At 43.6% G+C, this 27,448-nt stretch overlaps 1 protein-coding gene across 1 annotated transcript; it reads right to left on the bottom strand.

Annotated features, from left to right (window-relative positions):
- Positions 1 to 266: 266 nt before the first annotated feature.
- On the bottom strand, positions 267 to 8,422 carry NPY2R (neuropeptide Y receptor Y2). The gene is made up of 2 exons (XM_029583920.1): positions 7,755 to 8,422; positions 267 to 3,403 (listed from the first exon to the last, which is right to left on the bottom strand). Exon 2 carries the CDS (start codon positions 3,358 to 3,360, stop codon positions 2,200 to 2,202), a length of 1,161 nt encoding a protein of 386 aa, XP_029439780.1. The 5' UTR covers positions 3,361 to 3,403; positions 7,755 to 8,422; the 3' UTR covers positions 267 to 2,199.
- Between the last annotated feature and the right edge of the window lie 19,026 nt (positions 8,423 to 27,448).

Here is a 27,448-nt window from a genome sequence, read left to right as displayed (position 1 = left end):
ACCTACATTACTGAACTTATTTGTACACTTTTACATCTGCTAACAAACTGGAGCAAGTGAAACTGGGCTTGGCTGTTGGCTACAGTTTTTGGGTGGAAGGTCTGGGTGAACTGGTGGAGGTTCAGGGCGAATTGCTAGAGGGTCTAGGTGAAGTAGAGATGGACTGAGTGAACTGGCAGAGGTATCGGCAAACAGGTGATTTCAAGTATGCATGCATATTTTAGAAAAGCCAGCCTCTGCATATAAATCAGGGTTATTACATATACATGTTAAACATTTTTATGTGCCTAAAATATACACCAATATGTTTTTATAAAATAGGTAGAAAAAGTTTGTGTTTTCTTGCATTGGAAATATTCACACATACTGACAAAAATGTGTGTACTTTTTGTGCAGAACTTTTCAGTATTTTATAAACTGTGCAGCTCCTGCCCTACAATTTACAAAATACTAGCAGAAATCTCTGTGCGTCCACTTATGCATGCAAATGCTGTACTGAAGATAGAAAGATGGACTCCCTATATGTTGAATGCATTTTGTATTTGTAATTTGTGCATACTATGATTTAATTCTTAATTATGTAGTGGGCATGCTGCAAGACACAGGATGCCAGAAGAACAGAGAATCTCGTCTCTATGGAATGGCATCTACAAACACTGAGGGACAGTAACTTTTAAACAGCCTAGATTTTTTGTTTTTGTACTTATACACCATCCATAGCAGTAGTAAAGTTACGCAGCAGGGGACCCCTGTGTGGGCCTGCTCGCGTAAGTATTTATGCGCACATCTTTTGGCCTTCCCCTGATATGCCCTGCCCATTCCCTGCCGGCACCCACACTTTTTTCTGAAATTTTGACTTGTTCGTGTACCAGGAGCTATGCGCATATATGAGTGCCTTTTAAAATCTGTGCAGTGCGCGCCAGCTCCATTTGTGCACATATCTCCTGGCTTTGGTGTGTGTAGGGCTTTTAAAATTCACCTTTAAGTTTCTAATCTTTTTTATGTTCAAGAACCATTCCATCAATTCATGCTTCTTAGTGCATATTTGACACATTTGGGACAGGGAAAACTGAAATGGAAATGGAACATTTGTGAGAGCTTCTTGAAATATAATTTGACTTCTAATGTACTATAGGAATCATCACTACATACATTATAGACAAGAACAACTATGGCAACTACTAAAGTAGTGAGGACAAATTTAATACCTATGCTACTATGCTAATAATAGAGGCACATGAAATTTTACTGGAGGGCACCATCAAATATTAAGTATCATGTTAAATACTGAGCAGTTTACCGGTTTATTACCAGAACCGAAAATACAGATGAGTAATGCATAACCTTAGAAATAGCCTTTTTCTACATCTTTTGTTGCTGCTGAGGGAGGAAGGCAACAATTCCTTCATTCAGAAATTCCAAGCAAAGCCCCAATATTATTGATCCAAATAACATTGAATTATTTGGATCAATATTTTTTAAACAACAACTAGATAATGTGGCATTCTAGATATCTTCTGTTCAACTCCCCCTCCATCCGATGCATTTGTATATCTTTTAGAAACCTGCCAACTTTGCCCCCTTCTTGCACACGCCCCTCTTCCCCAAATAACTCCCCATATCTGGAAAGTGGAAAAGTCGATGTCCCTCGCAAGGACTTACCATCACATAAAGTTTGGTAGAGTTAGGTCCATCCATTTCAAAGTTAAAAGGGGAACACACATGCACACACACAAACACAAAATCTGCATTCATTTCTTGCAAGAAAACTACCAATTTTGTCCTCCCGTCCTGCACTCCCCAAATTACTCTTCAACTTTGAAAATTGGAAAAGTCAGATATCTCCTCCCCCCTCCATAACCTATCTGCACATAAAGTTTGGTGCAGTTAGATGTAGCCCTTCTAAAGTTATAAGGTAAAGTGGAGTTGGGTTGGTTGGGATGCGATGGGGATGGAGTGGAGACTCATACATACAAACACAATCCACAACATACACAGACATTTTTCCATCTGATATGCTTCTCTGTGATATTGAACTGAGACTAAGCAGTAAAATATTAACTCTCTCAGTATCACAGAACTGTTGCACAACTTGGTTGCTGGTTTTCTTCAACATGATATAGGATTCACTAAAGTGCCTTGATTAGGTTGATTGTGTATATCTTTAAATGGTCCATTTTGTTTCTTTAACTTGGTAAATTAAACATCAGTGGGCTGCGGGAAGGTTGTCTGACAATTAGCACGCATGCAAATTTCTTCTTTTACTTCCAGCTGCTTTTTCTTGGCTTGAAATGCCACTGAAGCCTCAGGATGGATGGAGTCCATTCTTTGCTCACATTTAAATGCTGTAAGGAAGGCAGTCCAATAGTTGTTATTCATCCACCCATAGAGGATGGGATTGGCAAATGTTGAGCACATAGCAATGACATGAAATATTGTAAAGATAAGCTTATACTCGTTCAAGAATAAGACTTTGCCATCAATGTCTATAGCAAGCTGCAATGCATGAAAAGGCAGCCAGCACACAGCAAACACTGCCACCACTGTCACCAACATTTTGGTTGTTTTTCGTCGACGGTTGTGATAGTGATCATTCCCTCCACCAGGGCAAATATGATTTTTTAGTTTTGTCCATATCCTAATGTAGGCATAAGAAGTGATGCCCAAAGGCAAAATGTACTGAATCAGTAGCATTGACATACTATAGATTGTACCAAAATTCACATTTTCCACTGGCCAGCTCTCCGAACACACCTGGATTTTGAAATCAGAGGAGATCTCAATCAGAGAATACTCCCTGAAGATTGCCAATGGGCTGGCCAACAAAGCACTGAAAGCCCATGTAACACCTATAATCAGGAAGCTGATTTTTATGGAGATTTTACTTTCCAGATGGTAGACAATGCAGCGATGCCTGTCCAAAGCAATGACCATCAAGGTTACTGTGGACACGCTGACAGCAAGACCCTGAGCATAGTTGACCAAGTAGCAGAGCACAATCCCAAATTTCCACTCATCCAAAAGAGTGTAAGCCAACGTGAAGGGCAGGCACAAAGTATTCACCATCAGATCTGCTACTGCCAAATTAGCAATGAAGAAGTTAGTAACAGTACGCATGGTTTTAAACTTAATCACCACATGGATGACCAATGAGTTTCCAATCACCCCTAAAATGATGATAGAGCAATAAGCAAAGATGAGGATAATCTGTACGCCAACCAATTTAGTAAAGTCTATCAGCTCTGGTTTGGAACCCTCATTATATGGTGTGGTGAGGCCTGGTAAATAAAGGCGTGTGTTCAGTTCAGTTTTAATTCCCTCTGTTCTGTTTTCTTCACTCTCTGCTTTAATCATCCCCATGTTTATGCCAAAATGGTTTATTTGTTGAGAAGACGAAAAAGGACTGAAAAACAAGACAATGAAGTTAAATTCTCATATAATTCTTGAGTAATAAATTTAGTGACCTCAGCTTAATCCATATTGGGAATTTACCACATTAGCATGAAATTTAGCATAATTAGAAGTTTCTCTTATAAAACATATACAGAATAAGATCATAGGAATAACATAAATCAGTGTGAAGATGTAATGGGAGGACTATTCTGGGGAATCTGTTCACTGCTGGTCTTCACTTTACCTGAATCTAGGCAGGACACTCCTAATGTCTTATTTTAACAAGCATTTCATGAAGGAGATAAAAGGACAGCATAGAATGGAATGTCAGCAGAAACCAGCACAACTGCAGGGAATGAAACCACATTAATTTACCCTTCCTTCTATCAGAAAATGTGGGTGAAAATATCGCAACCACTCTCTCTCTCTACTATCACGACACTCTAGCCCCTCCCTTCCAACACAAAAAAAAGGTCTTTAGTAAGAAGTTGGGTTGCCAACTGGCTCCAGATTTTCAGAGCAGATTAATCCAGGTATTACATCACTGCATGCAGGGATTTTTAGTCTTGCTTTTTTTAAGGAATGGCAATAATGAAACTACAAGTCCCTGCATGCAGTGAGGTAAAACCAGGACTGGATTAATCTGTTCTGAAAATCTGGAACCGGTTGGCAACCTCAGTCAGAAATCATCTAACTTGTCAAATGCACAGTAAGAATTGAGGGGCTTAGGCACTAAAGCTTAACGTGCTCATTAAGGCCATTTTACATGTGCTAAAATTAGTGTGCTATGCAAAAAAATCCTTAACATACATGTCCTGATGGTGCCACCATCAATTGTGGACCCAGTGAAGGCAAAAGGTTAACATATATCTCAGAACTTATTGTAAATGTTGTTTATAATGTATTAAGGAAAATGAAACAAATGATATCGCATCCCTACCTGAAAATCATCTCAAGTACCATTTCTCTTGGCTCAGCAGAAACCCCCTTCCCCAAGAAGCAGACCCTATCCATGAAAGGCATCCCTGGCATATAGCATATATTAGGTTTTCCCCCCTGATAGAAGTATCCCTCCCAGGTAGGCAGCACCCCTGAGAATGGTATCTCCCCAAAGATATTCTCCTCAAAAGTCTCCCTCTCTCACCACCTCCCCCCCCCCCCCCCCCACCCCCAGCATAGCAGATCACCTCAACCCCATCCAGCTCTCCAGAAAAAGGTCCTTACCAGTCCAAAGGGGCAGGATCTTCACAGGCAGGAGGGATATCAGAACCATCCTGCCGCACCACATCTGCCATCAAATGATGCGGCTTCAGCAATATCACATCATCATTATATGGTGAAGCTCCCTTAGCTGCATTATTCAGCGGTGGCTGAAATGCAGGAGGGAGGGCTACGATGTCTCTTCTGCCTGTGTGAAGATCCTGCCTTTCCAGACTACTAAGGTCCTCCTATTTCCTGTGGGTTGGGTAGGGAGTCCAGAAAGGCTTATAAGAAAGGATGCTTCAGGGAGAAAGCCCCTTGGCTGGTGGGTTGTCTCTGTTCAGGGGATGATGGGAAGCCTCTCTTTGATAAGTGCCTCCGTTAGAATAGCAGTGGTTTTCTTGAAGGGGCTGCCTCTTTCTGAGGAGGATGCCTCCCTGGGGAAATGCCTGATATTAGTCACATACCGGAGATGCATTTTGAAGGTGGGTGGCTGCTTTTTTTTTTTTGGGTGGGCGATGGTGGCGGTGGTGGGATGCTTCCCTTGATGGGAATCTAATATGCACCATTCAACAGGATTGCCTCTTAGGGGGCGAGGAGGTGGGTTGCCTCTTAGAGTTGGGTCCTGTTATATGCTGAGGGGTGGTTCTTGGGGGGAGGAGAGAGGTTATGCTTGAGAGGGGGGTCACATGTGCCCCAGGTTTGAAGTATGAAAGAAATCCCCTGTGTTAGCTAGCCCTTTCACTTAGGGTCAGCTATCAATGGGCATTTCAGACTGCAGCTAAGACCAACGTTAAACTTCTCTGTGTTAATGTCCATGTTAGTCCTGCAGCCATGCTATTGAGGGCAAGTTTTACCATTTCTTCTGTTAATGCCAGAAGGGTAAATTCCAAAGGTATTTCCACATTTAAAACAGTGTCCTTACCCATGGAAATGGCCTGTAATAAAACTGCCTGCCCACTATACAGGTGAACTTATACAAATACATCAAGTATGCATGAACATTTATCTGGACTGCGTGGAGGCACTCCCGGGGGGGGGGGGGGGGGGCAGGGTTGGGGAGGATTTGCACTCATGCATATTTTTTGAATTTTCAAAAAATATGCATAAGAGTATGTGCACACATTTTCTCAGAAAATATCCATGCACACAATAGCAGGTGTAATTGTGTACAGCTAAATTTGGACAGTCTATTACAAAATTATGCCCCCCCCCCCCCCCATGTATACCAAATTGCATCATCAAACTTTTTTTTTACCAGACTTTTATTGCACAAGGAACTCCTTAGGTAACAACTTGATCTTGACCTGCAATAAAAACTCACAGTAGATTTGGAAACCTTGGAAATGCAAATTCCAGTCTCATCCATGTCACTCTCAGGATGGCATGTTTTCTTGAGCAAGACACATTTTTTCTCCCCTTCTATAAATCTTTTTTTTTTCACCCCTACTCTCAGGATAGTGTATTGGCAATGTCAAACGTGCACTTTTCTCCCCTTCTATAAATCTTATTTTTTTCACCCCTACACTCAGGATAGTATATTGGCACTTTCAGACGTGCACTTTTCTCCCCTTCTATAAATCTTTTTTTTTTTCACCCCTACTCTCAGGATAGTGTATTGGCACTTTCAGACGTGCACCTTTCTCCCCTTCTATAAATCTTTTTTTTTTCACCCCTACTCTCAGGACAGTGTATTGGCACTTTCAGACGTGCTCTTTTCTCCCCTTCTATAAATCTTTTTTTTTTTTTACCCCTAATCTCAGGACAGTGTATTGGCACTTTCAGACGTGCACTTTTCTCCCCTTCTATAAATCTTTTTTTTTTCACCCCTACTCTCAGGATAGTGTAGTGGCACCGTCAGACGTGCACTTTTCTCCCCTTCTATAAATCTTTTTTTTTTTTTCACCCTTACTCTCAGGATAGAGTATTGGCACTTTCAGACGTGCACTTTTCTCCCCTTCTATAAATCTTTTTTTTTTTCACCCTTACTCTCAGGATAGTGTATTGGCACTTTCAGACGTGCACTTTCGATTCTGCCCCTGACTGCAAAGTGCTTTCATCGCTTGCATTAACTTCCATTTCCCAGGAAGACTTTGGGAGCTGAACTGCAGGAAAGGCAGCCCGCATAGCCTAAGCACCACCCCAATCAGTACCGTTCATTATAAATAAATAAATTAAAAAAAGATAATGGAAAAAAAGGAAAGCCTTGTGGGATGCTAGCACTTCTCTGTGAATGCTTTTTATTGCACTTCGTTCTCCCATTTCCTGTAAAACCTCCGCTGTGCTTTTGCAAGGCATTTCCTTGCCTTCTTTCTCTCTGAGCATATACTTAAAATGCAGGTCTCATGTAGTCCCCATCACTATCAGGGAAAAAAATTAAGATAAATAGAAAGAAATAGATGATCAGAAACACTGACTGTAAGTTTCACAGTCCCTTAATATGACAGATCAGCAAACTACCCAAAAGAAACTTGTATTGTGAGGTACACAGACAGCAATATGATGCTCCGGTTTCTACGTTTGCACGCTCATCTTTATTGAAAGACGGGATAAGAATATATATACTATTGTAGAAATTACAGTAGCATGCTCACTGTCCCTTCTGGCACTCTCTCTTTCCTTCCCCTCCCCCCTGCACCCTCTCTGGTACCCTCCACTTTCCCTTGACCACACTCTCCTTATTTTATGTGCTTTCTGGGAGCTAAAAAAAAAAAAACCCAACATAATAATAATAGTCTGAATGTTTGGAGCGCTCAAGTAACCGGACACACACACACATTCTCTCTCTCTCTCACACACACACACACACATTCTCTCTCACACACACACACACACCCCTGACCTCCACTGCTGAAGAGGGACGCGCGAGGAGCAGCTCTTCGGGGGGTGCTCAGGTGTATGATCTACGAGCAGGGACTGTGCTTTTAACTCGTGGGAACTGAGCAGACCCGAAGTACAGCAGCCAGCCGCCGAGTAATCATCACGGCGGCAGAAAGAGCGAGTGCAGGGCAGCGTGTGTACATATTTGCCAGGAAATTAAGCGCTCCAAATGTCCCTCCCAGCTGGAGCTGGGCACTGTAGGCAGAAATATTCTGCAGATAAACTTGCCCGCTCAACACCCCCCCCCCCCCCCCCCCCCCCCCCGCCCGCCTAGCACTTACCAGGTCACTTTCCTTGCCTTTGCCTCCAGCTCCTTGTTTCGGGCTTTTATTTGGTGTCACAGCCCATCTTCCTTTAGAAAAGCAAGCACCGTACTTTCTGACTGGATGCGTGGCAAGAACGTTCTTCTCTTCTTTCTTGTAGCAAGAAACACAGACGAGTGAAACATTCTTGAAGTTCCTTGCTAGGAGGCAGCTGGGCTTACTTCGCCTGTTCCATGCAAAGGGGGCTATGGACCCAGATCATGTGCCTTTTAAGTGCAGATCCTGTCCCGGAGTGAGCACTTCTGGAAAGCCAGGAAGCTCTTCGGGGAATAAAGCGCAGTTCAGAGAGCATTCACTACTAGTGTTTCTCTGCCCGTGTTCCCTTTCCCCTGGCACTAAACGGCTGGCCCTCCAGCTGGAGGATGAATGAATGCCAGGCTCGACTCGGAGGAGGAGGACGGACGGACGCACGCGGGCGGCAGACGCTGTTCTGCTGACTGCAGTCCCCCCCCCTGCCTTCTTCACAAAAGGTAAATAAGGCAGGAGAGAAGTGGGGGAGAGTGGAAGGGAGCAGCTCACAGCACGATCCAGAGTGCCAAGCCCTATCAGCCTGAAGCAGCAACGGAGATATTTTCTAGTAAACTGTTCTGCTTTCCTTTGAAAAGTCGGTGCCCCGAGATCCCTATCCCAGAGAGGGCTGGTAGTGACTGTACACACAGTGCTGATTGAAGGAGGCAATAGGGTAAAATGAAAGGCTGGGGGATGTCCGTGTCCCGAGGAGACAGCAGGCAGTCCCCGCCCCCTCAAGAGGTTCCCTTAGCAAGATGCCTGGAGTGTTTGAATAGCCGGTAGTAGTCAGTCCCATGCCCCTGCTCTGCCATGTCATGCCAGCTCAGCCTGAGAGCCCAGCTCTCCTCAACCCTCCTTGTGCACCCCTTCGTCTCAACCAGCTCCACCCTAACCCTTTATACCACACAGTGCCTAGGCAGGTCCCACATCTTAACTCAGCTACAGGGCATACAGAAAAGTAAATGAGGGGGAGGGACTGGGGGTGGGGGACAGACAGAAAGGGAGCGAGCAGGAAGAATTAATCTTAACCCTCAAGGAAGCTAAAGTGAATGAGAAGCATTTGTTGCACATTAGTCTGCAGATATGAAAGGTTTCATTTATGCATTTGTCATATTTAGATCATGCCTTTCAAAATGCTTAAGGCATGGCATATCAAAAAAATTCAGCAAATAAAGCAATAAACAGATATGAAACAAGGATCGGAGAACTAGAGTTATAAACATAACACAATTTATAGTCCTATACAGAAATCAAATTTAAAAAGAACTGAATGACTGCAGAGTCCTTAGAAATTCCTACAAGTCTTAATCGATCAAATATAAAATAAGAACCAACAAAACTGATAACTAAAAAACAAGGAGCAATGATAGAGAGACAAAAACTAAAACATAAATCAGTAATCAAAGTAACCAATCAGGAACAGTAGAAAAAAAAAAAAGAAGCAACAGAGAAGGAGCTAATACATGATAATACCAACCCTATAATTAACAATCCAAATGTTTTTAAAAAATAAAAAATAAAAATCAATCATTAAAAAGCTGTGTTTTCACAAAAGCTCTCCCCTGGAAGTAATTCTCAGAGAGTATTGTTTCTTTTGTAAGAAGATTCCACAACTCTGGAACCAGACCTGAAGATGCACCATCACAGATTTAGATGAATCTGATTTCATTAAGGGAAGAAGATGACAGGAGGTCCTCTTCAGTGGTTAGAAGGGTCTGTGGATCCTCGTTGGCAAATATTTAATCATGTGCTTCCTTAAATAACTTGGACCTGTTCTGTTAATATTTTAAACTTGGATCTATAACTAATCACAAGCCTGTCTGGTTCTTTCAACACAGTTAAAAACATGCAATCATTTTCAGATTAGAAAGTGATCTCGCCACAATATTTTGAATGATTTGTACTTTTTCAACACTCTTTAAAAGAAAGCCATTCAGCAATTCTTTCATGGCAGAATAGTGATTTGGGGATATTCTATTAAAGAGGCTATGCAATAAAAGTCATGAGAAAAAAAAAGTTTGTTATGAAACTTAGCTAAATTTTTATGTATATGTTAAAAAATACCAAATCTTTTACTGAGAGAATGGTTAAATTTGCCCTTAATAGCATGGCCTTAGTTCTAACATGGGTGTTTATTGTTTATAGAAAAGAATAGGGAGCCCATCTTTCAAAGCTATATTCACAGTACAGCATTTGTATTTGTAGGTGGATGAGCAGAAATTATTGCTAGTATTTTATAAATTATGCAGCGGGAAATGCACTGTTTATAAAATGACGTGTATTTCTGCTACACAAGTACACATGTAGGTTTCAATACTTGAAAACCACTGGAGCACCACTTGCACTCAAAATATATCCAGCATCCACAACAAGTGCAAGAAGAAATTCAATTCCTGGTCAGGATTTCAGCTGTAGCAATTGTATTTTTATTCAGGCAACTCCTCAATTTAAACACAGAATCTTGGGGGACTTGTTGCAAGATTCTGTGTTTAAATTGAGGAGTTGCCTGAATAAAAATGCAATTGCTACAGCTGAAATCCTGACCAGGAATTGAATTTATTCTTGCATTTGTTGTGGATGCTGGTTTCAATACTCGTACATATTGTCAATGCAAGAAAATGCATACGTTCTCTACCCATTGTATAAACACGTACGTGTATTGGTTGCAAACAAAACAATTGTGACACTTGTGCGTTTACTTGAAATTACTGGTTCACTGATCCCTTCACCAGTTCGCCCAAGCCTCTAACACTTCACCCTGAACCCCCACCAGTTTACCCATACTGCACTTGACAATTAGTAGGTGTTAAAGCGTATGAATAAGTTGAGTAATGTATACGCATATATCACTTACAAAATAGCAACCACCATGTATACTTCTGAACCCAACCCTGGAATGCCCCTAGACTGCCTATTTTTTTCCCTGGTGAAATGTATGCCCAAAACAAAAATATAAGCATTTTTTGATATTTATAAAATAGCATATACTAGGGATAATAACGTTGATACTGGCGTGCGGGCGCACATGTATGCGTGTATGCCAGCTCATGCCAAAGGACGTGGCCATTTTATAGCATACACACATATATGCACACGTGGTATAAAATAGGCTGTATGCACATGCATGCACACGCAATTTTATATAGACGCAGGTACGTGTGCACAAATGTCGCCTCTACCATGTAAGTGGGGGAATTTCAGTAGACAGGCACGCCAACACAATTACCAGTTAAACCAATTCATTCCCAGTTCACCAAGTTAAGGGATAGGACTTTCTAAAACCCTCCCCCCGTTAATTAGCCTCTCTTTTACTCTGTTAGTCCCAACTCTTAAAGCCGGCTCACCTCTTTAGTTTTTCTTGTTTTCTGACTTACACGCCATTCATAGCAGAAATAAAGTTTTGCGGTAGGGGACCCTGGCGCGTGTTTGTACGCGTAAGAATTTACACACTGGATTCATCAAGAAATCCTGGACTGCACAGATCCTGCCCAGACCACATCACCCCCCGCCCATTTTTGGTGAAAAAAATGTCATGCCGGCTCAACTTCCATGCGTCTCTCCTGGCTTTGGTGCACATCGGGATTTTAAAATACACCCATAAGCGTGTATGTGTTATTTTTACATGAGGAACCCTTTTAAAATTCACCCTTTAAAGTCCAAGTTAGTTAGATTTGGTCCAAGATCTTCCTGCTAACCGTCAAAAATGAAAGAAACCAGCAAGGAAAGGTGAAACCCTCCTGAATCCTTCCCCCACCATTTTTCTTGGAGCATAGCTTGCACTGCCACTCCCTGCCCCTCCACACATAAGAACATAAGAACATAAGACTTGCCACACTGGGTCAGACCAAGGATCCATCAAGCCCAGTATCCTGTTTCTAACAGTGGCCAATCCAGGTCACGAGTACCTGGCAGGATCCCAAGGGGTAGACAGATTCCAGGCTGCTTATCCCAAGAATAAACAAAGGATTTCTGCAACTCCAGCTTAATAATGGCTAATGGACTTTTCCTCCCGGAACTTGTTCAAACCTTTTTTAAACACAGCTACACTAATAGCTTTCACCACATCCTCTGGCAACGAATCCCAGAGCTTAATTATGCGTTGAGTAAAAAAATAATTTTCTCTTCTTGTTCGTTTTAAAAGTATTACCCAATAACTTCATTGTGTATCCCCTGGTCTTTGTACTCTTTGAAAGAGTAAAAGTATTAACTTTTATTCATTGCATTCTCCTCATTTTATAAACCTCTTATTGTATCTACTCTTAACGTATGGGAGATTTCAGAATTCCCTGAGCAGAGGAGGTGCAAGTCAATCTGCTGCCTGAGGCAAGGGATGAAATGGCAGCACCCGCCAACCCCACCCCTACTGTGCAGCGCAGGTGAATTCACCAAGAGGGCCAGGGGAAGGGGACATCCCCCATGGAGTCGGGCCACACATACACACACACACACACACACTCACTCACACACACACTCACTCACACAAGCATTCCTTCCCCCTGAGTAGTTACTCCCCCACTTCCCTGAGAAAGATCAGTCCCCTGAGAAGCATCTATATAGGAATTTCCCCCTCCCCAAGGAAGCATCCCCCACAGAGGACCTCCTAGAGAGATAGCACCTCACTGGTCTTCCTCTCTGCCCTAAGGAGACAACCCCCCACTCCATAGGAGGAACCACCCCCACACCCATCTTCTGCCCCTGAGAGGCATCAACCCAGGGATGCCACTCAGAGAGGCATCCCCCTGCATGGTAGGAATCACGTACACACACACACTCCCTTGGTAACAACATCCCTATCGTTCTAGAAGGACATGGTTTTCACAGGCAGGAGGGACAGCACATCCTTCCTGCCCTCACTGCAGCCATTACTGATTGATGCCACGAAAAGGAACTTCTCCACATAAGGTAAATGACCATGTGGGGGATGCTTCTCGGGGAGGTAAGAAATGCCCCTTGAGGAGAAGCAATTTCTCTCTGTAGGAGTACGTCTCAGGGAGGGTGGGGGAATGATGCCTTGGTGGAGGAAGTGAGCCCCCACCGGCAATACTGCAAATTCCAGTGGGGCCATGCCACTCGTCCTTCTCCTCCTAAGGCTCCATTGGCCATGCTGTTAATTTTGGTGGAGCCGCATTGCTCCTGATGGCAGCAGGAGGCAACATTTTCCCTTCTACACCAGAGGTCCTATGGCACCCTTTGGATAGCAGTGCTTGTGGCCAAGGCCATTTTGACTACAGGCATGCTATAGCTCTGTCTTCCTACTGAGATATGCAAGGTGCTACCAGGTCACCCTGATTGATTACTATTGGAGACAAGATGCTGGGCTTGATGGATATTTGATCTGGCCAAGTATGACACTTAATTTTCTTAATTTGGGATGGCCTATGAAAATAGGGGAAACATTTCCTGAATAACTACAAATGATCTTTAGCACCAGATCCCTATTTTGGTTCTGACTGAACTGGAAGCCCAAAGAGGCAGGAGGAAATGACTAAGTGTAAAAAAAAATGACATCGTTTTTTGCTACTGTAGCAGTGTCTCCATTTGGTTGATTAGCTGCAACCAGGAGTGCTACATACAGGTCCAGGTCCAAGCCCCTGGCATGGTCAGCTCCGACAATAGTAACGGACTCACACTCTAGCTAAGAGATCTCCACAAAGAGCAAAGCTGTCCAGTTAAGAAGAAGGAAGCCAAGATTAGCCAAATGGGTAGGAAACAGAGTTCAAGCCAGGGTCCATCCATTCAACCTAAGCAGTGTGTACAAAATGGAAGTGAAGTCCAAAGTAGTATTCAAAATAATGTCTTTATTGCAACTTAAAGAAAAGTATCCAGGCCAATACCACAAAAATTTAAACCAACATCAAACAAATTAAATCATCAGAATGAAAAATGTGATTTCCTTGTCCATTCTAGATTTTCTCACCTCTCTCCTACCTCTTGCATCTCCAGTATAAACTGGAGCTACACTCCAAAACTTCAGAAAAATCCCAGACTGGGTCAATAACTCTTAAATTGTAATCCAACTTCAAAAATATCCAAAAGGTCTCAGCGATCTCTAGTACAAGAGTCCAACCTTTCTTCTGGGGATCATAGTTGATATTACATTGAAATCATCAGCTCAGTGTGCTGTGGCAGTCAAAAAAGCAAACAGAATGTTAAGACATATTAGGAAGGGAATGGCAAATTAAAAAATGAGGATGTCATAATGCCTCTGTATTTGTTGTGTCCGTCGGTACCCGACGCCCTCTCCGCCCTCCTTACCTCTGTGGCGCCTCCCTCTTTGTCCGCGGGAAGATTGGCTGCCGCGGCGTCCTTCTGCCGAGGTCCTCCGGCATCCCCGGACCGGACAGACACTGCTAACCGCCATGTTTCCTGGAGGCCTAGGGGCGCGCGCGCGGCACGGCCCTGACTGAAGTACCGGCGATGGCGCAAACCTAGGGGGTGTCCCCCGAAGACGACATCACCCGCGACGGATATATAATGTCTTAGAATTTGCTAACACATCGAGGGGCCTCGCTCTCTCCTTTGTTTTTCAGGTGACAGTCTGGAATCGATACTCGCTCCTCAAGTGCCCTCGTTCCCAGACTTTCTCGGTACTCTCTTCTGCCTGGAAGTCATCACTGCCAACTACATCAGTGAGTTACCATCGCTCTCTCAGAGCTTTCCCTGGAACCAGGTACTCGCTCCTTGAGGGCCTACTTCATTCCAGCTCCTGGGCTTCTATGAGACATTGTGTGAGTGTTACCATCAGGTTCTGTCCATGAACTCTGCATACCCTGCCTACTCACTATATTTCAGTTTCTCTACAGCTCAGCCTCCAGGGATCGCTGTTCCAGTATCTGAGGGACTACAGCCCAGCCAGGCCTTCCAGCTCACTACTGCCACCTCTGGTGGTTCAGTATACTGTCTAATAAAAGAACTAGTGTGTGTCTGTCTCCATATTCTGAGCCTGACTGGTGGTCCCTCTCGGGATCTTCCTCTGGGGCGTGGTCATCTGCCACTGGTCCAAGGATCCACCCACAACTCTCCTAAATAAGAACAGATTGCTAATCCCAAGCAGACTGTTAACTCCGAACAGAACAGATTGCTAACTCCCAGCAGACTGTTAACTCCGAACAGAACAGTATTTCTCAATGGTTAGACCACACCTTGAATACTATGTGCAATTCTGGTCACAGCTTCTCAAAAATGATATAGTTGCACTGGAGAAAGTACAGAGAAGGGTGACCAAAATGATAAAGGACATGAAACAGCTCTCGTATCAGGAAAGGCTAAAGAAGTTAGATCTGTTCAGTTTCGAGAAGAGATGGCTAAGAGAGGATATGATACAGGTCTACAAAATCATGAAAGGACTTGAATGGGTAAATGTGAAATGGTTACTTACTCTTTCATATAATACAAGGACTATGGGGTACTCCATGAAGTTAGCAAGAAGCACATTTAACACAAATTGGAGAAAATTATTTTTCACTCAATGCATAATTAAGCTCCGGAATTCATTGCCAGAGTATGTGGTTAAGGCAGTAAATGCAGCCGGGTTTAAAAAAGGTTTGGGTAAATTCCTGGAGGAGAAGACAATAAACTGCTATTAATCAATAGGGAATAGCCATTGCTTGTTGCCAGCATTAATAACATTGGATCTGTTTAACATGGGTACTTGTCAGATACCTGTGACTTGGATTGGCCACTGATGGAGACAGGATACTGGGTTTGATGGTCCCTTGGTCTGACCCAGTATGGCATATCTTTTGTTCTTATGTTCTCAGACGTCTCAAGTACAAGAGTCCAAAACCACTTCTCACCCTTGCTTCTTCTTGAGCTCAGTCGGGATTCCATGGGGATGCTCTTCCATCTAGGCTGAACCAATCTGTATTCAAAAATCTTCTCTCTGCTTCCAAAAATCCAAAAGCCCCAACTGTAGATCCTAACCTCCAGGCATGAGGAAAAAGGATCCTACAGGCAAGCCCCAACTCCTCTCAATAGCTCCAAAATCTAACTTGAGATCCTGGAGGAGTCTCTAGCTTCTGCAATCCACCAACCCACAGCTCTCTCATGAAACCATTTGATGATTTTCCGGTTTTCTCTCTCGCCTTCCCTCTTTCCAATTACTAACCCACTGAAGACTGAGAGTGTTCATGGGGATATGTATGTCCCATATAAGCCTAACCCCCAAAAAATGGGGTCATGGCAATGGGAGAAATAATTTCTGGAAAAATACAGAAGAACAATATTGGTGACTGGCAAAGCACCGTCACACTACTATATGTTATTAATGCATGCTTTTCATGCTTGTACACTACCTTGAGTGATCACTATTGTTGGGGCTGGGAAAGTGGACTATAAATTGTTTAAATAAATAAATTAGTATGATGACAAAATAAACAGGCCCTGACAATATTAATTCAGACCTGGGTGATATTTAAACCAATACAGAAAGTTATTTGTTCTTTTAAAGATGAATTCTCAAACTAATGGGGGTAACTTGCTGGTGCAGCAGTTACTACCCTTAGCAGAAGGCATGGAGATTGCTACCTTTAACCAATAAGCCTTGATGTTTTTAATGCAACTGCAACTTTGCTTCCCTCTTCAATGGCAGAGGGAAAAGGGGAATTAGATTTATATAACAACCAAGAGGGTTCTGACTTCTGTGGCCTGTGGTACTGATATACAGACAGGGAAAAAGCACAAGACTGCTTCTATGGCCAAGTCCATAAGCAAAGCACGTCAAGCAGCACTATTTGAATTTTCAATACAGCTCATCATCCAGCAAAAAATGTTGCTAGCTGCAATTTTTATGCATTACCATAAGTCTTGGGGATAACTGTATGGAGTGGCAGTTACTACCCTTAAGAGAAAAATGGGAGTAACCTACACAGAGAGGCAGTTACTACCTTAAGAAGTTTGCTGGGCAGATTGGATGGATCATTTGATCCTTTCCTGCCGACTCATTTCTCTGTTTCTATGTTTCTATATCAAAATTCCTTCATCATTAGACTGGATAGTTCATACTGCAGTAAAGAACATAACCCTGTTGCTACTTACATCACTTAACTGTGGTATTAAATTACAGAAATATGGCAGCTGCATGCAACATTTATTTTCTTATGTGCCTGACGTGCACAGAAAAAAAATCCAATGTTTAAGAGATTTGACTACTATCTTTCAATTAAGTCTGGTGAAATGCAAGAAAGGTCTGTGGGCTGTTGCTCTGTGATATACACTATCTAAAAGCCAGTCTGCTTTGAAGACAAGTGAGAGAATGGCCCCCATTCCAAAATCCAGAAGCAACGGGAGAAGGATTCTGCAAGTTCACACTTTATCCTGAACTATTGCTCAGGCAATTAATCTTGAAAATGTGAGAAGAAGAAAAAAAAAAAAGGTTTAATTATAAAACTCGGCTCTTTTTTATTAACAATTTTTCTCCCACAGGCACATAGAAATAAAAGGTCAATTAAAAAACAAAACAAAACCGATACCTTTTTATTAGATTAATCTAATACATTTGCGACTAGCTTTCCAGAGCTCTGCTCCCTTCAGCAAGACCCCAGTGCAAAACTAGTTAAGTTTGAAGTTGTGGTCTGCATTGCAATGGTTTGTGGTGGTTTTTGTTTTCAAAGCTGACATGATCAATCACACACAAACACACACCTAGGCTATCTCTCTCTACCACAGGCTCAAGCACACACTCACTATCTCTTTTTTGCTTGTTTCTCCCATCTTGAAGCACAAGGAGCAGGAGCAGCAGCAGCAGCAGTGGCCTCCCCCTTCAATCTCATAGCTTACCAGATTTTTCCTCCTTCTAGCCTCGGGGTGCACTGCTTCTGCTGTTGCTGTTGAAGGAAGACTGATGCTGCATCTTCGGGCCAATGGCCCTGCTGATCCTGACTGCAGGGAAAGAAGAGGACCGCGTAGGCCACACTGCTTCTTCTGCTCCTGAATGTTGGGTGAAAGAGGTCGGATGTTTCTTCGGTGGTCCTGTTGCAATTGGTTAGGGTGGGTCAATGCGTTGTCTTCCAGCTAGCAAGCTGTGCTTCCTGCTTCCGTTGATTATTCTCACGGCCCCCATTGACCTCGCTGCTCCTGACTGCAGAGTGAGGGGATCTTACACAGACCACCTCCACTGAGCAGCAGGGTTGAAACTTTTGTTCTCATTGGTCTCCTCCTCCTCCTACAACGGAGGGGACGGGGGACACCAAGAGCAGACACAGAAACTCTTCTTCTTCTCTCCCCGGCAGCAGTGCTCTTGAGGACCTAGGGCTATATCGGGAGGACGAAAGGCACTTTTCAGCCACATCGTATCAGAGAGGGGTGGTTCCCCATGGTGGATGGTGCCCCATGGCCATGGCCATATTGGCCATAGGCTATCTACGGCTCTGACCTGGATAACTTTAGGATAGCATTTGTCTGATTAGACTTAGCTGACTTACTGGATGAATATCATCAACAGTGCCCAGACGAAGTGAAGCCACTCCCTGGAAATGTCCCCAGTGCCACCTCTCTTTTCCTAGCTGAGGAGATTAGGAAATATTCAAATCTCAAGTTTTGTCTGCCTAACTCAAAAAGTTATTTGGAGAAACCCTTTAAATATCGACCTCCCTGGTGTATTTCAGTGTTTATCAAACACACTAAGGGGGACTCTGCATTAATAAGCATCACAGACACCAAATGGGAGACGAACCTTAGTACATCTGTTCCTAGGGGCTTCAGTTAGAACAAGTATGAATCTTGAGAGCTGTAGCACCAGTCACCGTGGCTTTAAACTTGGCGACTGTCCATTCATGCATCTTTCATAAGCATTCATATTTCAATTGCCTTAAAACATACAATTAAAATATCTTAAAAATAAAAGTAAATCTTTCATTCACTTGCTTAATGCTTGGATCGATAAAAAGGACCGGGCATGCTGACTCTGAGCTCTTTAATAGCTCAAATTAGAATATTTAAATATCAATAGTGAACAGAGGTTTGCAGGGGAATGTGATTGTTTGCTATGGGTTAGGGGAAAAGCACAATTTTAAGTAGGTAGGAAACTGACTTAGGTGCCAGTGTACTAAAGTGCAATAACACTTAACATTAGCACACCTTAATTAGCATGAGTTAAAGGCCCATGTTAATGATATGCAAATGAGATTGTCATTAATTTGCTAGTGTTAAAGTTAGTGAACATTATCGCAAACACTAATCTACGCCTTATGAGGTGCTTTATGCATTAGAGGGTCTGTGTTCAGTTTAGCACATATTTTTTTTCTATACACAAATAACTTTTTTTGCATAGTTTTGCATGACCTTACCTAATTAGAAAAGATTTTCATGTTAAAATTCTCACAAGCTAATGCTTTTATAAAGCACTGCTAGGATTTATAAACTAAATCGCATGTACTAACAGCACTTTTTATCACGCACTAATATGTACAAAAGCATTGGCACACTTTAGTGTTAAAATGACTAAAATGTACATAGAATCCTAAACTGTCACCGATCTTCTGCCTACATACATTTATGAATTTGTATGTTTTTGTCTAGGTTGTTATCTTTAACAAACTTAACCAGAATTAGCCAAGTTCAAGCATAGGTAGAAGATGGGGATCATGGTCGGATCTATAACTCATCGTTCTTTTGCCTCAAGCACTCAAAGGCTGCCCATTTTTGTCTTTTCAGACTATAAGCTCTTCCCATAAGGGTTCTCACATTCTGTACTTCTGGTATGATTCTTGAAAGCACATGAGTCTCTAAGTTCATATCCATGCAGCTTACCTCTAGAAGGCATTGGGTAACCTGCACAGAGCAACAATTATGAGCCAAATAGTTTTTGCAAGCCCAATACATCAGAGTAAACTGCATGGAACAGCGTTTATCACCCTAACAGCAGTGGGAGGGCTGCTTTGGATTTCTTAGACGCCACTTGAGTAACTGGCTTGGAGTGACCATGGTTAAAACCCAAACTTTAATGAGCATAGGGTTTTGAACAATGCTTGTGCTAATTTTGGTAGCTCTGGGGAATGTTGAAAAAACTGTGCAATAAGTCATGGAAGGGGACCTGGGCATTGCATTTATCGTTGGTATTGCAAGAATTATAGAGGAAGATGACATGGCCTAAAATGGCCTACCAGTGGAATGATAAAGGCCAGTACTTTAACACATTCTAGGCATTCACGGAACTGATCAGAGGGCAGTGGTAGGCAAGGGGTTGAAAGGTCATGTAAAGACATCAGCATGAGGAGCTGGTATTGGAGAACTATAACTGAGCTGACTAGATGTGTCTGTTTGGCCATTTACTGCCATTGTTTTCTGTTATTAGCTTTTACACACAGTTTGCACTGGAAAAAATACCACTCATTTTTTACACAAGGGTCTCCCCTTGATGTGCTTTGTCTTTATAAGGACAATCTACCACATTTTCTTCATCAGCACACCTTTCAGCCATACCTTATATTAGGAGCCCACTGATGTCTTGTGTGCCAGTAAATAAAAGACCTTCTTTCTAGGGATGTGAATCGTGTCCTCGATCGTCTTAACGATCGATTTCGGCTGGGAGGGGGAGGGAATCGTATTGTTGCCGTTTGGGGGGGTAAAATATCGTGAAAAATCGTGAAAAATCGTGAAAAATCTAAAAATCTAAAAATCGCAAAACCGGCACATTAAAACCCCCTAAAACCCACCCCCGACCCTTTAAATTAAATCCCCCACCCTCCCGAACCCCCCCCAAATGACTTAAATAACCTGCGGGTCCAGCGGCGGTCCGGAACGGCAGCGGTCCGGAACGGGCTCCTGCTCCTGAATCTTGTTGTCTTCAGCCGGCGCCATTTTCCAAAATGGCGCCGAAAAATGGCGGCGGCCATAGACGAACACGATTGGACGGCAGGAGGTCCTTCCGGACCCCCGCTGGACTTTTGGCAAGTCTCGTGGGGGTCAGGAGGCCCCCCACAAGCTGGCCAAAAGTTCCTGGAGGTCCAGCGGGGGTCAGGGAGCGATTTCCCGCCGCGAATCGTTTTCGTACGGAAAATGGCGCCGGCAGGAGATCGACTGCAGGAGGTCGTTCAGCGAGGGTTCCGGCGCCTCGCTGAACAACCTCCTGCAGTCGATCTCCTGCCGGCGCCATTTTCCGTACGAAAACGATTCGCGGCGGGAAATCGCTCCCTGACCCCCGCTGGACCTCCAGGAACTTTGGGCCAGCTTGTGGGGGGCCTCCTGACCCCCACGAGACTTGCCAAAAGTCCAGCGGGGGTCCGGAAGGACCTCCTGCCGTCCAATCGTGTTCGTCTATGGCCGCCGCCATTTTTCGGCGCCATTTTGGAAAATGGCGCCAGCTGAAGACAACAAGATTCAGGAGCAGGAGCCCGTTCCGGACCGCTGCCGTTCCGGACCGCCGCTGGACCCGCAGGTTATTTAAGTCATTTGGGGGGGGTTCGGGAGGGTGGGGGATTTAATTTAAAGGGTCGGGGGTGGGTTTTAGGGGGTTTTAGTGTGCCGGCTCACGATTCTAACGATTTATAACGATAAATCGTTAGAATCTCTATTGTATTGTGTTCCATAACGGTTTAAGACGATATTAAAATTATCGGACGATAATTTTAATCGTCCTAAAACGATTCACATCCCTACTTCTTTCTGTGCAAACAGCTCTACAGAGCTCATTGTTCATATCCCTAGCTCAGCAGCTGTGTTTCGTGTACAGTATATCTTGCTCTGTGTCAGACACTGACCAGGTTATAGGCGATTAGGAATCAATGCCACATACATTAAGGACCATACCCAGGATCATGCATAATTCAAGGTTCCCAATAGGGCTTTAATCAAGCAATCATGTAGTAAACATAATAAAATCTTGGCTTACATTATGCAGGGAAAATAGAAGATATAGGATGGTTTACTTACATGGCAAATAAGGTTTTAGGCTCCACAACCTATTCAGGGCCAAGACAGCATTCACAGTCCAGATCAGGAGATATGAGGGTCTAAGCGAGCAAAGGCTGAACACAAGATTGTGGCTCAGACAGAATTGAATGAAGCTTCATCTCATCTCATTGTGCCAGCAGACTCTCTGTTGTTCAGAGTTTTAAGTGGTTGGACTGAGGCACGATTCTCCCTTAAGTCCAATGAGGACTTCTCTGGGTGTGTCCTAGTTCTCAATACCTGAACGGTAGGAATAGCATCACTTTCCTTGATCTCTGCAGCTATTGTGGGTTTCCTTAGCCCATCACCCCTTTGGTTGCCAGTTTGAGACACTGTATTTCTCCACATTTTTTTGGTTAGTATTTCACCTGGCTATGTCTTTCATGTTAACACCTTGACTGCCTAGTCCAATTTTTGCAGTGATATCTTAGTGTTCTATGCTAGTACCCTTACATTTGAATATTCTACACAAGTAGACACCAGAATTGTGAGAAGGATTTCCATTGAATTCTATCAATATGGTAGGAGAAAAATTTCAATTTCAGTTAATTTATTCATTTTGAAGGTCTCCTCCATTTGTTTCATTAGTTTGAAATGAAAAAAAAATTGTCTTCATTTTGTTTGTTTTGACTTTTCCTATTAAAGTCAATGGGGGAAGCATCACAGCTTATTTTGAGCTTCAGAATTGGGGTTTTCTAATCCATTCTAATGAAACTTATGGGTAGATAACATCAGAAGAGTGAAGAGAACTCCAAAGCACCATGACATAGTGGCACCAAAACTGACATGAATAGCCTAAGGAACTGTAAAGGGGCAAAAGGGCAGCAGCAGGGGCAGGAATTCTCTGAGGCATCATCAAAGGAGCAAAGCAGCAACAAGAGTGGCAAGAACACTCCAAGGTTTCAAAAGAGAGCACTAATAGGGGAATGAAACCCCAAAGACAGCGCAAGAGGGGAAACGTGGCACAAACAGTGGCATGAGCATCCCAAGGCACCATATATGGGGAATATAGCAACAAAGATGGGACAATAAAACCCAGGCAATGATAGAGGGACAAAGCAGCACTAAAAGTGGCATGAAGACTCCAAGACACCATGAGAAATGCAAATCAGCCACCCACAGTGGAAGGAAAAACCTCAACTGAAGAGTATGACCTTTGGCAGCAAGGCAGAGTGGGAGGAAGATCCCCAAAATGTAAATTCTGGCTATGGAAGCAAGGCTGAATGGGAGAAAAGCACCTAAGGTATAGCATGAGTGGTACAGCATCAAGGAAGAATGCAAACAAGACCTCCAAGTTGTAGAGTCTGGAATTTGGCAGCAAGGATAATTGGCAGCACAACCCCCAGAGTGGTACATCAGGGGCATGGCAGCTATGTAGAAGGGCAGCAAGACTTCCCAGGTTTAGCATCAGGGGCATAAGAGCTAGACATAGTAGCAGCAAGACCACAAGGAGGTACATCTGGGACATGGCAGGTAGGCAGAATAGCAGCAAGATCCACAAAGTATAGAGTGCATGGAATCTCAACAGCACAAAAGCATCAACCCCCCCCCCCCCCTCAAAAAAAAAAATGGTGCAGGGAATCAGAAACAGCACAAAGGCTTCAAATCCCCAAGGCTTAGATTGCACGGAATTGCAAAAAGCACAAAAGTGCCAAATCCCCCAAAGCATATAGTATGTGTAATCACAAAAAATACAGAGGAATTTATACCCTCAAGGTGTACAGTGCAGAGAATCACAAACAGTACAGAAGTGCCTATACTCTGAAAGGATACAGTGCAGGGAATTGTAAACAGCACAAAGGTACCAAAACACCCAAGGTATACAGTGCAAGGAATCACTAACACAAACACATCAAAACCAACAAGATATAAAGTGCAGGGAATCACAAAAAGCAAAAAGGCATCAAACCCCCAAGGCTTAGAGTATGGAAATTGCAAATAGTACAAAGACATCAGAACTCCAAAGGCTTAAAGTATGAGGAATCCCAAATAGCATAAAAGTATCAAAACCCCTAAGTCATAAAGTGCATAAAATATCAAACAGCATAGAGGTATATATGTTTCAGTAGTGTACCATGTGGGGAAACACAAATAGCACAAAAGTATCTATAAACCTAGGGAATGGCAGGACAAAGACATCAAAATCCCCCCCCCCCCCCCCCCCCCCCCCCCGGTTAGAGTGCATGAAATAACAAACAGCATAAAGACATGAAAATCCCCAAGGTTTAAAGTGCAAGTAATCGTAAACAGCATAAAGGCATCAAACCCCCCAAGGTCTATAATACTGGGAATCACACAGAAGTATCCATACCTCAAAAGCGTACAATGAGGGAATCACAAACAGAACACCATGTTCTAAACCAGCATGACTAAGAGAGTGATAAATCACAAACAGTAAAAAGATGTATCAGCTACCAAGTTGTAGGGTGTGATGAATCACAGTCAGCACAGATGTGTCTAAACCCCCAAGGCATGGAGTGTGGTCCATAACAAACCACACAAAGTTGTCTAAACCAAAAAGGCAAAGAATGTGGTCCATTGCAAAAAGCATTAATTTTTCTAAACTCCCAAGCATGGATGCCACGGACGATGAAAAGGTAAGGCCCTTTTCGCATCCTAGTTCGTGCCCAATAGCTACACCTTCTATGGTGGCGCTATTAGGTGCGAAACCGGCATCGATCGCACCGCGGTGGTGCGATCGCTGCCGGCTATCGCAGGGCTGACCCCTGGGTCGACTCCCCGCCCCCTCATTACCTAAAGTATCACAGGCCTGCGATACTTTAGAAAATGAGGCCCATAGTTTGTTAACCTATAACTTTACTAACAGTTTGTTTATGTTTAACATTTCTAACAGTAACATTGTCACAAATAACATGTGATGACATATTCACAGCACTTCCTGTTTCAGTGCTATATAAAGGCCCTGCTACAGTTCCTCAGGGCCTTCAAATCGGATTCCATGGTCATCTATGTCTCCTCTTCTCCGGTCAAGGTCCTCCATGGTCTGCTCCTGACCAGATGGCTTTGTGTTCCATGTTCTTCTTGTTGCTGAGGTTCTCTGTCTGATGTTACAGGTCTCGTCCCTCGTCAGACCTTCTTTATGGTATGTTCCAGTCCTCGGGTTCTTCTCCCAAAAGCCCTGGTGTTCCTCATCCATATCCAGAATTCCCTGATGTCCTAGATGTCCAGATGTCCTAGATATCCAGATGTCCAGATGTCCTCATGTCTAGAGGTACCAGTCTCCTGTGTACCCGATGTCCTTCATTCCAGTCCAGTTCCTGATGAATCTGCAAGCAGTCTTGCCATCCACTGGACTTTGTCTCCAGCCGACCTTCCTAGGAGTAAATCCGTCTCTTTTGGTGTCCATCTTCGGGTGACTGGAGTCCACTTCTGGCTGGACTTCTCTTCAAGTGCTGTCCAGATCCTTTCTCCGTCCTGTGCATGTTCCACTCTCTGCGTGGTGCGCGACCAGCCTCTCAGATTGTGTAGGGTGCACAGCGGGACAGGGTGGTCCATGACCAGTCATCAGTGGGCTGTGTAGAGCACCCTGTGGGACAGTGCCTTCCAAGTTCCTAGAGTCTTGTCTCTTCCATGTTCCAAGAGTCTCATCTCGTCCATGTCTCAAGAGTCTTGTCTCATCCAAGTCTCAAGAGTCTCATCTCGTCCAACTCTCAATAGTCTCATCTCGTCCAAGCTTCCAGAGTCTCGTCTCGTCCTAGTTCCAGGAGCCCTTGTCTTGTCCATGTTCCTAGAGTCTCGTCTCATCCAAGTCTCAAGAGTCTCATCTTGTCCAGCTCTCAATAGTCTCATCTCATCCAAGCTTCCAGAGTCTCGTCTCGTCCTAGTTCCAGGAGCCCTCGTCTTGTCCATGTTCCAAGAGTCTCATCTTGTCCAAGCTCCCAGAGTCTCGTCTCGTCCAAGCTCCTAGAGTCTCGTCTCGTCCTAGTTCCAGGAGCCTTCATCTCATTCATGTTCCAAGAGTCTGGTCTCGTCCAGGATTCCTCATCTCGACCAAGTACTCTGACTCTCCTTCATGTCTTCCTAGTATCCTGAGTCTTCTGAGTCTTCAAGTCTTCGCCTGAGTCCTCAGTCCGAACTCTCTAAGTATACTGACTCATTCCATGTCTCCTAGTGTCCAGAGTCTTCTGTGCCGGTTCCTTGTCTCTTCGTTTCCAGCCCTTTTCCTCTGTTGGACGTCATGCACTCATCGCCCCCTTGTAAAGGGTCCAGAAGGGCTACCGAGTGGCCGGAGGGCTACTCTCAAGACCAGCATTGCATTGCTGGATCTCACTGGTACGTGTTGTTTCAGCGGAAGGCTGACCCTGCCTCATTCCATTTCCTGTGTTCCTGCTCGCCCATGCCTGTACTCGCTCACCTTCCTCACGTACCCTCGCTCACCTACCCTCACCTACCTCATGGGCCAAGGGCTCACTATCCTCCAGGAGCAGGCGATCATGCCTCCATGTTCCTCCTCAGGATCCGCAGGGCACATTCGCAACAGTAGTATACTCCTATAGCTATACTCTTCCCCAACATACATGGAATTTCTACCCATAAAGATTATATTGTGCATTTAATCTCTTCCATGATCGTTATCCTGTTGGACTCTATGACATTCAAGACATAAAGCGCCCCTTCCCCACCACCACCACCACCACCAGGTTGCTCTTCCCTATCATTGCGATATAATTTGTACCCTAGTATAGCACTATCCCAATGGTTATCCTCCTTCCACCACAAGATTATATATTGTGTAAGATTGCATTTTGTTACCAGTGTTTTATATTTACATAGCCTGTGATGTTTTTGTAGTCACATTATAAGGTTATGCTCCGTTTCTTTCCATATAATTGTTCCTCTCAATTTTCCTTCGCTAGCTCTCTACTTTCCCTCTTCCTCTCCCTCCTTTTCTTTCTAGCCTTCTCCCCTTCCCCACCCTGTTTATTGTAATTTCTCCACCTTTAATAGTTAATTGTAAACTGGCGTGATGTTTCTTACGAATGTCGGTGTATAAAACCTTATAAATAAATAAATAAATAAATAAATAAATGTCTCTGTGATACCAATTAAATCTTTCTCATCATTCACTGCTGTACACTCTAACTCTCCCTTCTTACTTCTTAGACTTCTGGCATTGGCATACAGACATTTCAAAGTGATTTTTTTAATTTATATTAACAACCTGCTTTTCAGTTGACAGAGATAATTTAGAAACTTTTAGTTCAGGTGATTCTTTACTTATAGGCACATGGATTACTTTGCTTTTATTGGAAGCTCTCTGTTGGGATTCCCTATCTCTCCTGCTTCATAAGTATCCTTTGAAGATACCTCCCTCCAAACCATGCGCTGCTGAGCGCCTGTCAGCTTTCCCCTTTATTCTAGTTTAAAAGCTGTTCTATTTTCTTTTTAAAGGTTAGCGCCAGCAGCCTGGTTCCACCCTAGTTAAGGTAGAGCCCATCACTTCAGAAAAAATTCTCCCTTCCCCAAAAAGTTCCCCAGTTCCTTACAAAACTGAAACCGTCTTCCCTGCATCATTGTCTCATCCACGCATTGAAACTCCAGAGCTCTACCTTCCTCTGGGGACGTGTGCATTTCAGGGAGCATTTCAGAGATTGCTACCCTGGAAGGTCTGGATTTCAGCTTTCTACCTTAACGCCTACATTTGGCTTCCAGAACCTCCCTCCCATATTTTTCTAAGTCGTTGGTACCCACATGTACCACAACAGCCGGTTCCTTCCCAGCACTGTCTAAAATCC

This window comes from Rhinatrema bivittatum, chromosome 1 (assembly GCF_901001135.1).
Source record: "Rhinatrema bivittatum chromosome 1, aRhiBiv1.1, whole genome shotgun sequence".
NCBI lineage: Eukaryota > Metazoa > Chordata > Amphibia > Gymnophiona > Rhinatrematidae > Rhinatrema > Rhinatrema bivittatum.
The sequence above is the reverse complement of the archived record's forward strand: the minus strand, read 5'-3'. Positions and strand labels throughout refer to the sequence as shown.

What these genes read in the sequence shown, in the direction of transcription:
- NPY2R (XM_029583920.1), bottom strand. Translation starts at nt 3,360, where the DNA reads ATGGGGATGATTAAAGCAGAGAGTGAAGAAAACAGAACAGAGGGAATT.